At 30.2% G+C, this 18,856-nt stretch overlaps 1 protein-coding gene across 1 annotated transcript; it reads right to left on the bottom strand.

Annotated features, from left to right (window-relative positions):
* Window positions 1-10,848: 10,848 nt before the first annotated feature.
* On the bottom strand, window positions 10,849-14,686 carry LOC125075954 (glutamine--fructose-6-phosphate aminotransferase [isomerizing] 2-like). Its single transcript, XM_047687842.1, has one exon. The coding sequence runs from the start codon at window positions 14,441-14,443 to the stop codon at window positions 12,419-12,421; it is 2,025 nt and encodes a 674-aa protein (XP_047543798.1). The 5' UTR covers window positions 14,444-14,686; the 3' UTR covers window positions 10,849-12,418.
* Between the last annotated feature and the right edge of the window lie 4,170 nt (window positions 14,687-18,856).

Genomic DNA, 18,856 nt, shown 5'->3' on the forward strand with positions numbered 1-18,856 from the left:
ATTCAAGAGATTGAAATAATATTTTAAACAAATTATACTTATTCATTTTGTATAATTGTACATATTTGCTACTAGGTAGTGTACATATATTCTTCTAAATTGACTACGAAGTACATATATTTATGTATATACACATAAATATAAAGTTAACAAAATTGAGTGACTTAGTTGAAATAAAGTGCATTGAAAACGAAGGTCTGGTTTCCAGTGTAATAATTCTTAGTCAGACTAACTTGTTCAATTAGTTTATGTTTATAAAATTGCATTGTATTTAACTTTTCGGAGTGAATTACGATCTGTCTCATGTAGAGGTAAGGTTGCGGCAGTTACAAGTATATTGCTACCTATATTTGATATTCGTTATATACTTACATATTTAAAAGAGAGAAACAACGTAATATATTCTTAGTACAATGCAAAGCTACCGTCTAGAAAACAACAATATACAGTATTATTTTGTATTCAACTTCCATTCTTGTTATATACTATATGTATGAAGCTATGCATAGTTAAGTGTGTTGGAGAAAGATTATTATATGTCATCTACTTTTTTTATTTTAAATTAAAGCAAAAATCGTCAACTTTGGTGTAACGTATTTATTTATATATGGTAGTGAAAAAAATATGTTTTTCTTTAGATCTGTATAACTATATTTTTACTTTAGTAACACTATTTTATTACTACCAAACGAAAGCCTTGTGAAAACATTTGTGAGATATCGAAGATGGTTAAATTAGCTAACAAGACGCGTAATGTAAATAAGCTCGGATACACGGCAACGAAAGTGAAAACATTACACATATTCAAATAAACGTTCTAGAAAAGATAATGAAAGATAGTGCCAAGTTAAAGGTGACGAATGGCGTTAGGTGCGATTTAGGTCTTTGTAGATTTAGAAAAACATAATATTATTAATATTAAAATAAAAAGATTTTGTGCTTTATTTATTAACATTTGAATTATTTAAATTAAAGGACTTACACAATTTTGTAAAGAGAGGGTTGCTTTCAGTGACCAATTTTTTTTTTTGTTTTACGAGGAGGAAATCCCGGGCAGGGGACCGGGACATGTGGGATTCAACCGGGGTCTAATGCCCCGTGCCAGGGCACGCTAACGCCCTGTCCTACCCACTAAAATCATCCTCGGGTTTCCACCATGCCGCCGAGTGGTGAGGCAACGGGATCGTCAATAGCATGCAACCCCGGCCCCACCAGCGGCAGCCTACAATAGGCGGCTGATTACATGGAACGCGCACCTAGAGCGCGCATTCCCCTTCATCCTCCATGTCGGAATGTGACGAAGCTGACGCCCTGCGGCGAATAAGATGGTTGGCTCCGCCACTGACCATATATATATATAAATATATGATTTAAACTAAATTTGATTTCAAATATTTTAATTTAAATAAAATAGCGAAAAAAATCGCTCGAAATTTTCTTTACGCCGATTCCACCATTTCTAATGAGAAGTGTTAGTTAATGTTCGCTAAATTTTTTTTAGAATGTAATCGATATTACGTACTGTTATGTATATATTATGTATATATTTGAAACTACAAATATTTAATCTTTGCATAAAAAAATAACATTGGAGGAATAAATAAATATATATATACCTAATGATTCTCGAATGCATTGAATTTGTTGCCTTTTTCTATTTACAATAAATCTTAAATATAGAATAATACAGTAATAATAATTAGTGTAATTTAAGCGTAGTTAAAACTGTAGCAAATTGCCAATCGCAATGTTGTAATACGCAAAGGTTAAATTTAAATATCATTGTGGTTACCACAAAGAAATATATCCCACACGAAGCGAAACAATCACTATGACGCAAAATGACTATCGGTATAAAGGTTCTCTACTTATCTATTTAACGACATTTTGTATTTGAAGATATAAAAAATAAGATAAGCTAATATAAAAAATATATGTATCTTATTTTCTAATTTAACTGTGATTTATTTAAAAAAGGTCTTAATTAAAAGTTGACTTTTATTTTTCGATTCGTAGTAGAATAAATGTTAACTCGATAGCGTCTAACTAAAACTTAGACCCTTTTCCATGTTTTATTTCTCCTAGACTGGTTACATTCTTACAACGCCCACCTACGAGTTAAGTGGCCGTGGTCGTTCATTAGTAGCAACTATTCATTCGTTTCAAAGTTAAAAAGGGTTTTCAGTGAACTCTAACTTGAAAGATGTACAATTATACATAATTTATTAATAATAATGATGAGTCTCCGTTACTAGTTACTACCTGTTAACTTATCAATTTATAGGGTCATATAACAATCATATGACCTTGGATTTCTAAGATGTCACTAACCTGTCGTGTGTTTTATTATCTTTATTATTAAGTCTTGCTTAACTGTTCACCATATACTTACTATAAATATTATTTAATATATATTTTATTGTAATACATATATGCTGTAAAGAGAAATATTAATTACCTAAATATCGCGCAATATAACATTCACGAGCGGTTTCGCAATTCAAAATAATAGTTCGAAATACGATTTGCAGCAAGCACTTTCAAAAGTAAATTAAACTTGCGGCAAAATAAAGGTATGTATACTATAATAGTAGCAATTTTATCTGGTATGCGGTAGAAAAAAACCTATTACCTATAGTCGTTTCCTAGATTATTAAATTAGTTATGTATATAAGTACGTATATATTAAATACTAATTTTATTGTTGACTATTAAGGGGCATCGTTTTTAAAGATAATAAATATCTTTATTATATTATTAATTTTACTGAACAAAAACAACCATCGAGAAAATAATAATCCTTGTTATATTATTATTAAATGGATATGAGTATGCTTCTTCTCTGAATTTTGGACTGCCTCTTGGAAATTTCTATAATTACCGAATAAAAAAGTACTTTTGTTGACTCATAGCTAAGTGAAATACACCATGCTGACCCATGAATGATACAATCGAATTCCAGTCTACGAGTTATTTGCATACTTGTTATCTAGGTAGCATAGAGTTACAAATAGCTTATTATTTTTAGACCAATTAATTTGAATTTTTTTTAAGTCAAATATAGTATTTTTTTTTAATAAAATACACATATATAGCAAATATATGTCTGATTTATGTTTGTTAAGATCTTGAATAAGCAGGACAAGGTATTCCTCCTGCGACGCACGTAGGCGTCGGCCAGTGACCTGTTTTGACCGCACTAGCTGAGTAACTAACTTTTTGGTTTTATTTCTTGCAAAGAGAAAATAGAAATAGTAATTTTTTTTCTGTAACTTTTTGTCTGTATTATGTAATTTAAAAAAAAGTTTATAATTGAATAAAAACAAATGTATTTAGTAAGTAGTTATAATAAATGATCAGAAAATATCAATCAATGCTTGTCTTGTAAAGATAACAAGATTTATTCGCCAATTAGTTTTAAAATATAGCTTACACGCTCATTTTATTTGTGGTTTGAAACATTGTACCTTATCTGTTTTTTGAATTTTTAGTTAAATGTTAATAATAAGTCAACTGAGATGTATTATCAAACAAGGTATGCATATACCGTCAAACATCTCTAAAATCGGAAAGGATTTAAATTTAATTTTACAAATTTATTTTACAATATCTAACTTGTTATGTTGTTACAGACTTTTTAAAGACACGTTTTGACAGATGAACTAAACATGCAATCGCATCATGCTATTTTTTTATATGCATAATTACAAAATACCTATTTTTATGTAATTAAAAATAGGTATTAAAACACATGTCATACATGTTTTACTTATATGTTTGAATATGCAATTAATAAATGAGTTAAAATTATTTTAACATATTACTTATTATATATAATAATTTATAGTATTCAAAACTTAAACATTTACGTTTAAAATGTTTATTCCATTTTTTTTTTATTTGGTATTATAAATATTCGTAGTTGAATTAAAGATTGTGCATGGATATTTGAAAAAATATGACTAAAATTTAATAATACTAATAAGATCTCAGACAAGTTATGAACGAAAGGCCAGGATTTATGCATTTAGATAAATCCCAAGAGGACATTAGATAAGAGCATTTGATAATGCCCAAAAAGCCCGAAATGAACTCGCAATAAATCTGTGAAGATAAATATTAAAAATAATCAAGTTCTATAGTTTATTTATAACTGTTTTGTGCTATATTATATTTGTTGATGATTTTATTTCATTTATATAATATATAATAGTCTGCTCTTAATATAGTGATGTATTTTAAGATTAATTGCAATTAGCCTGTTACTCTTTAACACCTTACCTCTACGACAGTGATAGTCTCGTGCCCGTCGTCGGATAGATATCGAGAATAGATATTCTCGGTATCTATCGCTACGGGCTCAAACCGTAGCGAAAAAGCAAACTCTGTACCCGTACAGTGTGTACCTGTATATACCCTGGTACATAACTATCTACGTGAGATATGTAACTAATAAACATTATACTTATATTATGAATTTACTTTTTCTTAATAGAAAATATTAAATAGACTTAAATGATTATTATGTATTAATTCGATAAAATGTCTGATTAGTTTTTAGGAAATATTTTTTTCCTACAAGGGACAATAGATTTGATTGTATCTTTATAAATAACTAGCGGTGCAATGCTTATACTAAATGAATGTCTTTGTAATATAGGTATTAAAAGACAAACCGCTATATCCCTGCACTTTAGATTTGTAATATCTTCGAAAATATCTATTTAAATTACATGCTGTACAGGCCCGTATTGATCTATATTTAGTACACAATGTATTTAACTTTTTTACTTAATTGGATAAGGATTGATTTTGTATTGCTTAAAATCACTTCGAACATAATTATTTCTCGTAAAAAGTAAAGGATAAAAAATGATTATTGTGGGTTATCCCTAAGAGATAGACATATACCATCTCGGATTTTTTGTAGACATTTTTAAGGTGTACAATACTGTAGTACAGTATTTTGATCTATCTCGTAGGGTTCAGCCAGCATTTGCAATGTAAACGCAAAAAAAATGTGTTTATTTACGACATCACATTAGAAACTTCTAAATCTAAATCTGTGTTATATGTCTAATACATGCACAATACAGTACATATTGTGCATGTATTATATACATAAACCTTCCTTTTGAATCACTCTATCTATTAAAAGAAACGCATCAAAATCCGTTGTGAATTTTAAAGATCTAAGCATACACAGGGACAGACAGACAGCGCTAAGCGACTTTGTTTTATGCTAAGTAATGAGATATATTGTTCTCCTAACATATATATACATAAGTATATATTTATTCTGTGAAGTTTTAATTTAAGATTATTATAGTAAAATTGAACAATTTGGATGAAATGAAAACTGAAATACAATACCTAATTCAAAATGTATCTGAATGGTGATAAATCGGTCAAAAGTATATAATGTATAGGTATAATGATATTATCGGAGTTAGACAGGTGGTTCGAAGAAATTATGTTATTTTAGTACTTAGACATAGATATTATTAAAGGTTTGAGTAAGTACTTTAGAACAAAAAAGGTTTAGAATTTAGGCATTCTACTTCAGAGATATCATATAGGTATATACCACAAGTATATACAGATACGAAAACACAGGTGCAACACTATTCTCTTACTCTCACACTGCACTCTCAGTGCACCGCCACGCTGGCGTACGCTGTTAACTCCTTAATTACCTGTGTAGTAGCTGTTAGTAAGAGTTTCTTGAGAGAAACATAAGTATGTATATTATTTTTTACAAGCCAGACCCGCGATCCCGATTCTCGAATTCTTCATGGTTCTGATTCGAGGACAAGAGGACTTCATAATCTCATATTAGTAATCGTGTTTTAAGAAAAAATTAAATAGTAATAGTTTAACTCATACCCGTAGATACATTCTTTAGCAAGCACCTAAAGTATTCAGAAAACATCATCGGTTATTTTTAAACCGTTGCCGGATGCTATAGTTGTATAATTTAGTAAGGAAATGCTAAAGTAAATAATGATTAAAAAACATAGCGCATCACTTAGTAGTTGGGTACCAATCTCTCAATATATTTTTAACTTTAGATAAGAGATATGGAATTTGACAAACTTGCTTATCTTTGTTAATAATTTATAATGATAATTAAATACTGAGTATTGTTTACTACATTTTAAAATTATCCATAATTAATTTATCAATGAAAAATATATGGAATTTGGTAAAATGAAAGGATTTAAATTATTTATTTATTTATTTATAATAAATATATTTATTTTTAAGTAACTATTTGATTATAAATAAAAACATATATACTTATATAAAATATATAAAATTAAATTATTAATATTATATTGAGTTGAAATGTTTATTTTAATCTTTAAATTAAAGGTTTTACTTCTACATTTTAAATCTTCGATCTTTTAATTGTAATGTTATTGTTTCTAAGAAATTACCATAAGTTCGACCTGAAAATCCATAATCATTATGAATGGTTTGAGAATTATAATATCCTAGCCTCCTAGATAGGTATGGCAGTCCCTACCTATCTAGGAGGGTGACTAGGTTTTGATGAAATTTATTTATTTTTTTCTTTTTTTAATATACTTTCTTAATTTATATAGGTACTTTTACATTAATATAATCATAAAACGCACTCGAGTTTGTTACATTAGCGATAGATATTATTAATCCTATTCGCGTAATCAATGTAAGTTTATTGTTTAATAATTGATAATGCATTTGCCCATTTAAACGTTATCTCTTTATTATAATTAGGTATATATTTTATTTTATTTAAAACATTATACTTTCATATTACATTTACATACAATTATGAAAAATATTAATAAGTGAGTAATTTCATTTATAGGAACCTAGACAGGTTTTAATTTTATATAATCTCAAAAAAAGTGAAAAGTTACGATAAACTTTTGTAGAGAAAAATTTGGGAATATAGATTATAAAACTTTAATATGGAATACTTATGATTTTAATTTTCATTTGAAAAATTTTTTTAGTGGAGTCATACAATCCTCAATATTAACGTATGATGACTAGACTCTTGCGCACAGTCATACATACACAGGCCTCTCTCTGTTTCACAACCGACCCACTTGTCTACGGCCACATATACACAACCCCGCCAACCGTCACCTCTCTGGGCGACCTCATGATATACGTTGTTATGAGAATATACTAGGTACATACCGTTCAACACATTGCAACTTAGTTAAGCAATGCTTACACCAACGAATTTCAGTATGATAGACAAGTATGACGACACAACTGCCTTTCAAAATGAATAATCAAATATTTTTTATTACAACAGCAGCTTTTAGAATACCAAAGTAACTAGTAGACTTCGAAAAATATAATCTTAACCTTTTTTTTTTGTTTTGTCAGTTACTCAGATGCGAGAATGCTATTCCGTTAAGTATACACATAAACAACAAAAACGAAAAGAGTAACTGCATTCACGATTCAGAGTTCAATGACTTTAACACGCAAAGTTACCTCAAATGGCTGCAGCATTTGACACACATGTATGTTTTTGACACACATGTATGTTTGTTACAAAAAGAGGATTAATCTTTTTACTGAATATTTACCCATTAAAATGAAGTATTCGTACCTTGATTGTTGAAGTGTTTTTTCTATTACCTACCTATTAATTTTTTTGCCACGTATTAAACAAAAACATAAATTTAATTAGCTTTTGCGAGCAATTGTTACATTATGATTTAAAGTATATTTGTAAAACCCATATTTAACTAGTTAATGCAGACAAAAACTTATTAATGCAAACACAAGATGCATTTATGTAGTTTTAGGAAATAAGTGGATACATAATATGGTAAGGAATTTTATTTATTATTTCCTTTTACGCAGGCTTTTGCGTCCGTACATTTTTGGTAAATATCGCATGACTGTATACAGCCACACCGCCTACAATGCATAGGGTACGCTAAGGTATATGGATTAAGTTACAATCCTAGATTGCATTTACATGTCTCTATTTTTATCTCTGCTATAGCAATTCAAGTTATCATCAAATATAGCGATACTTGAATCAATTCCGGCCTACCGGATGAGAACTTTGAATAGGTTGCGCCATCATAAGTATGTTTATAGGAAATGCATTTTTCCCTATGTCGAGAAATTGCAATGACTGCATAGGAAACTTTGACGCAGACTGTACCATACCCATCCCTAATATGGCCTTTTTCACTGCCTGAGTATAAGTATAACATGTTATCTTGTGTGGTATATGCGTACTTGTGTACATTTTTAGCACTTAGACTGTGTGCAGAACTTGGGCGAATAAATACCTTCGAATACTTCATTAGTATGAATGCTACCTCAATTGAGTTTCTGTGCGTGCACAGCAACCGCCGCCCGTGATTGTGTTTAGACGGCTTTTTTTCGATTTAAATGAGTTATTGCGAAATGTAACTCGTTAATATTGTCAATAAGAATTAATGCCTTTGTCGCCGATATGATTACTTAAATCAAATAACTTACATTAAGTTATTTATGCACTGAATTAATCACCTAATTACCAAGATAATTAAAAATTGAATAAAATAAAATATATGTAGCTCGTGGTATCTACTTACGTACCTATTATTTTTGTGTTGCTAGTTACACTTTATTATATTACATTAAATGTTTGCAATTAGGGTTATAAATGGATATAATGTACTGGTTCTAATTAGGCAGCTACCAACCAATATAATTCGTTAGAATTCTATTTATAATTTTATTAGTTTAAATATCTCCCAAAAACATTTGGTGGATCATAAACTAAGTAAATATGAAAAACAAATGAAGTCATTTTAACTTGATTAAGTTAAATTAGTTGTATAATAATAAAACGTAATTATAATTTTATCTAATAATTAATTAATCAAAGAAAACCAATCGACGTGTTATGATATCTATATACGGTGTTAAGCGCGATTGTCGCGTTACTCGGAACCTCTTTGATCTTATATTTTATCGAAGATAGCCGATTCGATAGATCGCTTATTTTACAGGTATCAATTGTGTATACAAACACTTTAAGTAGATTTATATACGAAAGTGATAAAGTAAATGGGTATCATTAGTTTTATCATATAAATATTCATATGCCACGATTTTATTTTGTTGATGCATAATTAACTTTTGCTCGAAAAGTAGGTACATACAAATAAGTTAAAAAGGTCAACAGTTTATGTCAATAATTATAATACCTATGCATATTAGGTTTACGCGTCAGCAGTAGGTAACAACTTAAATCAAGTTGCGTGATGTGTCCAAGCTTTACTCTTCGTGGGGTGATCTATGCTCTTAGCGCAGGCACTCCTTTATCGTAGAACAATTTAATAATTTCTCTCTCTACTATTAAAAAGCCCTATAGTATCGTGTTATAAGTAGATATAAATGTCTATAGGTATATAAGGCAATTGCCATTGCTAATGCAAATACAGTTTTATCACAACATTATAATTGTTTTTAAATACAATGGTCAGCTTCTCATTAAAATAAGAGTAGGTAAGCTAAATTAAATTTAAGTAAAGTTAAATTAAATTTTACTTTGCTTTGAAGGACAATATCATATTTATTCGAAGTAATATATATGTATAAATTAAAGTCGAAATTAAATTTTAATATATAAAAAGTGCAATCTTTCTTCACTTATGTTAATAGTTGTATGGGATGCCAATCCGAGTCATGGACTTGTTTTGCGGGGTATGAGGTGTAAGAACTGTATGCTTCGTAACTCTGGACCGGGCTAATACTGAAAATTAATCCATTATCCAGATCCCTTTTTATCGGTCCGACTTAGTTTTGTAACCCAGGATCTACAAGCTTTAGGTATAGGCTAGTCACTAGTCCAACGAGGCAATTATGTTATTACATAAACATAACATTAATCGTAAACTCTAGCACAATAAATGTCGCGACGGCTTAAAGGCGTGGCGGCCATTCGTTGAATTTTCATTAAAGATATATGAGGTAAAGCAGGTTTGTAGCAAAAAAATGTAGTTGAATGTGCCATACATCTAAAAGCGTCTCGAAATCGACCTTGAAATTGAGACCGATACCTATATAATTACATTCAAATTCCGTTGCCGATGTATTAAAATTACCTATATTTTTTAAAAGGCAAAGGTGACAGAGTCGTCTTCCTGACCTTAAGATATCATTGGTTTTTATTTAATATGTACATATTTCATTCGATAAAGTCCATCTGTGTGACATTTTATTATAAAATTAAAATATCCAAGACTTCCAAGTGTTTATAGTTAGTTACGAAATAATACCGAATAGTAAAACTAACGTATAATATATTATTGTATGTTAATTTAAAAAATAATATGATATCAAAAAACTTTAAGATTTTTTTATGATTAATCCTAATTACTAAGGAACTAAAATTAATATTTTTTTGTATACTTATTGGATTGTATTATGCGCATATAATATTTATACTTATATATTTTTACAGCTCAACTGTTCCGGTGAAATTATTTATTTAACTCACGTTTAACTGATTTCAAACGTTCAAACTAAAATTTCTGGTTGCAGTTGGTTCATTTTGTGCTCTGAACAACATTAAGCATATAAAGTAAGTATTTAGTAAAGTAATTGTGCATTTGGAATATTATTCGAAAAAAAAACATAATATAAAATTAAACTTATATATTTATTATTAAAATACTAAATAAAATACAAATTTAAAATAATTATCAACAAAATTATCTGTTGTACAGATTCTATTTTACATAGAATAGTTAAAAATTTAACAGAATTTACATAATATTTTAAATTGCATTTGCACGAAAAGTGTGCGTAAATAATAATAATTTCTTTATATTTATCACATAAAAAGGAGTTTCACCATTAAAAATATACCTTATACGAATAAAAGAAAAAGTAGAACTTAAACTAGGTATTAAGTATCAATATTTATTTGAATTTAGACATCTTATATAATATACGTTTGAGTCCAACAGTAGACATCATACAAAAAATCTCCATAACAATTATTAACGTCATTCTTTCTTAACCATTTATTTTTTGTTGTGACTAGCGAACCGCGTTATATAAAATCAAATAAGAAAGAAAAATAGAGGCCTTTAAATTTAAATATTTTTTTATGAACCAAATTACTTCTAAGATATCTCTACTTATTATATAATTCTACAAATGGATATTTTTAAACTCGCTTATGTTCGAACAGGATGTTTATCTTTTGTATCGTGTGCGAACTGTTAAAGTAGTTAAACTGTTATTGCATACATGGATTACTATTTTTTTGTATAAAAATATGTCTAAAATACTCAAATTATTGTATTTTATTAATACCTGTATCTCATCATCAAATTGTTATCAAATCTTATTTTAGTTCGTTTCCTTGTTTATTGGTAATTAGATCAAAACCTACTGTTTCCGTTTTTTTACTTCAATCGTAAAACAAATAATGCTCTTAAAATGCAATAATTCTTCTAATTAGTAAAACGATTTTTTCACTACTGCTACATAAATACATAAAAATAATAAAATATTTATACAAAATTGGTCGTAAACATTTTTGAAAGTTATAACGAAATGAAAATGTATAATTAAAATGACAGATATTTTGTTATTTTTACATTTTGTTTTTGGAAAAATAATATTCCTATATTCTATCACATCTAAAACTTAAAAATATTAGTGAGAGTATTTTTACATAGGAAATACTTCTATGCTATAATTTTCAAAGGCATTTATATTTTGTTAATGTTCCATGAAGTAAATGAATATCTAAGGCACTTACAGAGATGGAGCTTTGTAACGACTATTACAATTATTCATATAATTCTCTCAAACAGATTTGGTTCAAACAAACGAGAGGCACGGCCTTGATATATTTTCTGATAATAATGTTGTAATGTTAATCGGTTTTAAATGTAGCAGTGGAATGTTACGTAAAATGCCTTAGTTTAATTTTATCCCATTAAAAATGGAATGTTTAATTGCCGATATAATAACAAAAATGTGTTTACTTTTACCATTTAAAAAATCACTTAAGAAAGTTATAATATACATATATTTAATAATATACGTAATTATTCCAAATTTTCAATTAATTAATAATTTCATAAAACTCTTCGATTCTCCGTTTTGTTATTAAAATTTCGATATAGGTTTGTAATCACTTTAAGATGTCGATTTATAGTCAATTAAAAATTACAAATATGTAAGTTTATGTATATTAACACTTAAGCCGTTTTGTCATTTAGCGCAAATAGCTCCCGCTACATTGGCCTTTAAAAGATTGTAATTTGCTTTTCTTTAATATCACATGTTCAGTAGGTATATTAAATTCCTTTGCAACAAGTAGTTGAGCTAGAGATCGTCAAATCGTATATTTATAATGTATATTATACCTAGGTAATAAAAATTATTCAACGGTTACTGATTTAGCGAGATTTCTCGGACAATCTACATTGCATCCTCGCAAAACAGCTATATGATATGCTAATAATTGCATAGGAATGACTGTAAGAACACCTTGTAAACAATCTACGGTTTTCGGAACTTCAAGTACACGAGATGCGAGAGATGTAGTCTCCGTATCTCCTTCCTCGCAAACCACGATTGGCCGACCTTGACGTGCTGTTACTTGCTGCAATGCATTCATGCACTTCGTATAAACGGGGTCACGCATTACTATCATCATAACTGGCATAGAATCATCAATGAGAGCCAGTGGACCGTGCTTCAATTCTCCCGCCATAATGCCTTCACTATGCATATATGTCAGCTCCTTTACTTTTAAGGCCCCTTCTAGACAAGTAGCAAAATTATATCCACGACCCATTATAAGTAATGATCGTTGCCGGTAAAGGTCTTCGGCCAGAGCTTTTACCTTCTCATCTAGTGCTAGTACCTGTCGAATTTTAGAGTCTAATTCATGCAGACCTTCGATAATATCGGCCCTTCGCTTTTGAAGTGAAATACGATCTTCGCTTATGACTAAGGCAAACATAACCAGAGACACAAACTGTGATGTATATGCTTTTGTTGAGGCAACACCAATTTCGGGTCCAGCATTAATATGTACTCCACAGTGCGATTCACGACAAATTGAACTACCAACAGTGTTAGTAATACCAACAATAAGGGCTCCATGACGTTTGCAATAACGGAGGGCCATAAGTGTATCAGCAGTTTCTCCTGATTGTGAAATAAAGAAACAGACATCATCACGGAAAACAGGTGTGTTTCTATCTAAAAAGTCGGAAGCCAATTCAACCATCACTGGGAGTTCTGTCAATTCTTCTAACAACTGACGTGTAGCAACAGCACTATGATAACTAGTACCACATCCAATCAACATTAACCGTCTGCATCTCTTGATTTCTGGAATATAATCCTTAATTCCACCTAGAGTAACTGTGCCATTAGCAAAATTTAGACGTCCTCTCATTGTGTTTACAATAGATTCGGATTGTTCAAAAATTTCTTTCTGCATGAAATAATCATAATTACCTTTCATAATCTGCTGTATTTCAAGTTTCAGAGTTAAGATTTCTCTCTGATGAGGATCCGTGCTGCTGCCAGACATACGATGAATGCTGAGAACTCCATCCCTAATGTGTGCAACATCATCATCTTCGAAGTAGAGCACTCTATTTGTATGCTCTATGACAGCTGAAGCATCAGAAGCAAAGAAATATTCAACATCTCTTTCTTCTTCTGGCTCAAAGTGAGCGTGACTGTTAACTCTGGGCACGGAGGGCACAACTCCTCTAGTTGCCTTATTGTTAGTATACATAATAGGTACATGGTCACTTGATAGGCGCCTCCTTGTTTTAATACCAACAAGCAAAGGGCTACCACGTCTTGTAGCCACACACTCATTTGGGAAGAAACGAGACTTGAAACACAAAGCAAAAGCTCCTTCGAGTTGCTGAGTTACCTGTTCAACTAATTCCTGGAAGCTGTAGTCCTTGTGTTGGTAATATATGTGGTGTATCAACTTAGCAATTATCTCAGTATCAGTCTGGGATTCAAATTCATAACCTTTATTCTCAAGGAAGGTTTTGACTTCTTTATAGTTAGTAATGATGCCATTGTGGATAACAACAAACGAATTGTCTTCGCCTGATCGTTGCGGGTGCGAATTGATGGCACTCGGTTCACCGTGAGTTGCCCAACGAGTGTGAGCAATACCACAATGCGATTCTACAGTTTCTTCAACAGCTAACTCAAGGCTACGTTCTTGAAGTAATTCTTCGAGGGCGGCTACTTTTCCACTTTTCTTTACAACGGCTATATCCTTTTGATCCGCAGCATCGATAGCGACACCCGCTGAATCATAACCACGGTATTCCAAGCGTTTCAATCCATTTACGAGCAATTCCAATATCTCTCGCCGGGTCTTAGGCGTAAGATGATTAATGTATGCGAAAATTCCACACATCGTAAGCGGAGCAGAACGTTTACGCAGATTCGGGTGCACGAAACCACAACTAACGAGAGACTGCGCGCAACACAATATACAACCGATATTGAAGGCCTTCGTATATAACTCCTACCACTAATAAGTTACTTTCACTTACGGCAAAGCACACGTCATCATGTTTCGTTATCGTAGATACTACTTGTTGGTATCGTAAATATCAGCAAGCATCGGCAAAAACCAGTTCTACTATGACTTCTAACTATCCATTTAAATAAACACCAATATTCAATTCGAATTTGTCAATGTCAGTGGATAACGTCATTGTTAACGTCAATATGACAACTTTTTTTTTAAATAATAATATCTGAAATATTATTTAGCCTATCGTACTATATTATAAATCTATGTAAATTATATATATATTAAAATCTCCTGATAAAATATTGCTCATTTGTCCATTTTTATAGAAAAGTTCCTGGACATGTAAAATGTGTTGAAGGCTATTTATTTATCTATCAGTTTTCAAAGATAATAGAGCCATAGTCTACAGTGATATGATTAAAACTTTTTAAATTATTCTGCACTATAACTAAAATATACTTAATTAAGGAAAAAATCTTAAACAGTTATCATAAACATTGCAGGAAAACTATACACTTTTAATGATATGCAATTAATAAAATTCACTGAAATAAACTTTTAATTATGCTATGATAATTAATAATTATATCTATGCTTTGTCCTCCTTTAATTGTATTAATAATAATTATGCATAATTACGGATAGATGAATGTTCATCATTTACAAATAAAATCTTTAAAAACTTTAAATATGAATCGTTGAAATTAAATATACCTCATAGATGTTGCTCAGCACTTTTCGAAATGAGACCTTAGTTACTATTGTAAAGACCAAATAAGATTATAACTGAAAATTAAGACGTAGATTATTTTGAATTATAAGTTTTTATAAGTTCTATTTTATTTCATTCACAGTATCAACATCTGTTTTTTTTTGTAATTTCAATATTTATCTGTTATACCGGGAAAATTTTCCATACACTGGTAACTCTGAGTCTGAGTAGAATTTTTCTACTGTAATTTTGCCGGTCGCCATGTAGCCTATACATTAGCATTCAGCAGTATACCCTATTCTAATGGAAGTAGGAAAAAAGATAAACAAACCTTAGATTTACTAATAACTCAGCTATATTGTGCACTAGGTACTACGAGTCTATGATTAATATATCTTTATTTATAATACAACACTATTAAAGTTAACCACTTATTTCCACTTTTATTTTACTGCCAAAAATCCGATAACAGTTTAGTCGACGTTCAAAACGCCATTTTCAAAACCAAATTTATAGTGAATATCATAAATTAATCAAGCTCTCGACCAATAATATCGCGTCAATTAGCTGTCAAATATTATTTATTTGTCTTTTTTCCTGTTATGGTTGGAATAGAGTTAGATGAATTTGGCTTCTCTTGTTTGTAGTTGTCTACGAGCTACGTTATCAGCCTTTGGCTTAAAACTCAATGGTTAAATTTTCTTTTGGGCTGGTGGCTAAAACTAAATAAAGCTAACGATGAAATTAAGTTTCTGAAGCTAGTTTAAGATCGCCAAATGAAATATTTAAAAATCTACACTGTTCTTTTGTTCTACCGTTAAGAATATTTGTTTTCAAAAACATCAATTATTTAAATTTTTAATTAATAATAATAACTTTGAATCTAATTAAAAATATCGCGTGACCAGCGTTTGTTTATTGTAAATAACTATACAAACAAATTCAATTGATGTTCTGACTGTACAAAAGACAGTTGAAGATCAAGATCAAGATCGATTGAATCGCCATTTAAATTTGTAAACATCTCTAATAGGCTAATCTAGTCCGGGATTATCTTGTAAAAAATCCGGCATTTTTGTTACTGTGACCTTTAAGTTGAAGGATAGATATAAGGTGACTTTATTAAATGTAATAATTAACTTAATATCTGCTTAAAATTTAATACTTTTGTCAATAGAATGTTGTATGTTAATTACCTATAATTTAAAAGTAGTTAATTATTTAATTAACTAAAACTAATTACTTAATATGTAAAGTTAAGGTCTAATTTGGTTGTAAATAATTAATTTAATTTTCTAATTTTGTTGTTTTATAAGGATAATTATTAGTATAATATTAGTCATGTTATTTTAAAAAGTTTTATCTCGATCTAATCGTCAGAACAGCACCAACTTTGATAATTTAAATAAATTATTTTTATTTTCGAATGGCTAACTATAAAATATAATTGTTCCATAAGTTAAATATAACCTGTACTGGCACTGCTAGCCGGCAAATGCAAATTTGTAGATCTCGAGCCTTTTCAAACTCATCCCTGGCAAGAACTTAGGTGCGATACTTTATGTTTCTCTATCCCTGATGAGCGTTAATACTTTTGAGTATCAGGCTTTTATTTGTATAGTTTATTTATTTTTACCCGATTTGCCGGATGGGATATGCCATTGGAAACATCATACAGAAACCCACTGCATTTTCTTAAGTTCTAAAATTTTAGAGTTACATGCTTATAGCATGCACCAGTGGCAAACTAAGCCCGTCAGGGGCAAAGTTAAATGAGGCCATATAATAAACAAAATTAGTTGTACAAGTTTTTTATCCAGTTTACATTTGTGTGTATATGTTAATTTGAAAAAAGTCTTATCCGTTCCCGAAGATATATATATAATAAAGTATTAAATATCAACGTAATGAAATTTAATATATTTTAAATGAGTAGTGAATACAATAGTGAATGCACTTCATTCTTTCAGGGATTCCTAGGGATTCCTACCCACTACCCACTACAAAGACGGGGTTTCCCCCAGCGTACTGGACGCGTTCAGCGAAGTTAAAAGAATATTAGTACCGCGTAGTCTTGATGGCTGTAATGTGTTGATCTTGATGAAGTTATATAGGTAATAAGCACATTTTTAAAGTCTCGTTTAGGATTTGATCAGGGGACCGTAGGGGAAATTTGGGGGCCCCAAGACTGGAGGCCCGAGGCAAGCCGCCCCTTCCGCCCCTAAAAACTATTTCATATATCTATCTGTATCCTTAATTTCACTCTTTTAAATGACAAATTATTATTTTTTTAAATTGCTGAACAGTCATTGCTCCATAAGAAGAATACTTAACATCGATTTCCATATTTCTAGTATCGAAAAAATGCTGAACTTCCATCCAACCATTCCATCCTAAATCTAAAAGGATTGCCTTTTAGATGATGAATTTTCAAAAACACTGGAACAATTGTCATTTACTCGTTAGCCAAGAAAAAGCCTAAATCTTTTTTTTCTTTTCATATTTATAATTTTCGAAAATAACAAATAAATAAATAATAAATATTGGACAACATCACATACATTACTCTAATCCCAATGTAAGTATTTAAAGCACTTGTGTAATGGAAAATCAGAAGTAACGACGGTACCGCGAACACCCAGACCCAAGACAACATAGAAAACTAATGAACTTTTTCTACATCGACTCGGCCGGGAATCGAACCCGGGACCTCGGAACGTACCCATGAAAACCGCTGTCTAACAAATTTCTATTTCTATTTAACCCCTTAAGAGAGGAATTTAAAAAAAAACTGAAAAATTTATGCTGTGCGTTGTATGTCAATCAGTCATAAAATTATATTAGGTACATACAATTCAAATTTTTCACTTTTCCGTACAAAAGCATTTTTGTGTTTGATTTCCCTTTTTCTGGGATATACATTTAGTACAAAAAATAATTCAACTAATTGTTGTGATGCAGAGTCGAACATTAATGGCAATTTTTATTTATATAGATGACAATTACAATGTAATTTTGTTAATTGATTGGTACTGATAATTGCACTGAGCTGCGTTTTGCCAAGTGTTGTGGGTTCTAAAATATATTATTTAAAACAGGTACTTACTTTTGTGCGTGCATCAGAATGAATGTACAAAGTGGCAGATTAGCTTTAAAATAATGCCAGCATTTAGTACTTATTTAGTAGGTACTACTTAGTAACTTTAAATATTTGATACCCAGATTAAAACAAAAAAAAGTAAATAATGTCCGGTCATTCTAACGTCAAGATGACCGGCCATTGAAAAAGCCAAAAGGCACAAAGTCATTCTGATGAACGCTACTTTTGTTTGTCAATGAGAACAATTTAATGTGGCGTTTGACTCCAAGCTAAGAAAACCAACGATAGTTTGTAATTGAAAGTGCATGTGAACTGTTGTGCAAGTCATGTTAGGTTAATTTACTTGACGTTTGAAATAAAATTATCGATACCAGTAGCTTCTTTATTGGTTTATCAGGATCAAGGTCTTTACAAAATTATTGAAAAAATTACAAAGATACATTTAGCTTAATAAGATTGAGTTCTCTCCGTACCTATG

The sequence above is a fragment of the Vanessa atalanta genome, chromosome 2, assembly GCF_905147765.1.
Source record: "Vanessa atalanta chromosome 2, ilVanAtal1.2, whole genome shotgun sequence".
NCBI lineage: Eukaryota > Metazoa > Arthropoda > Insecta > Lepidoptera > Nymphalidae > Vanessa > Vanessa atalanta.

Coding starts and splice junctions, on each gene's coding strand:
- LOC125075954 (XM_047687842.1), bottom strand. CDS start 14,443: ATGTGTGGAATTTTCGCATACATTAATCATCTTACGCCTAAGACCCGG.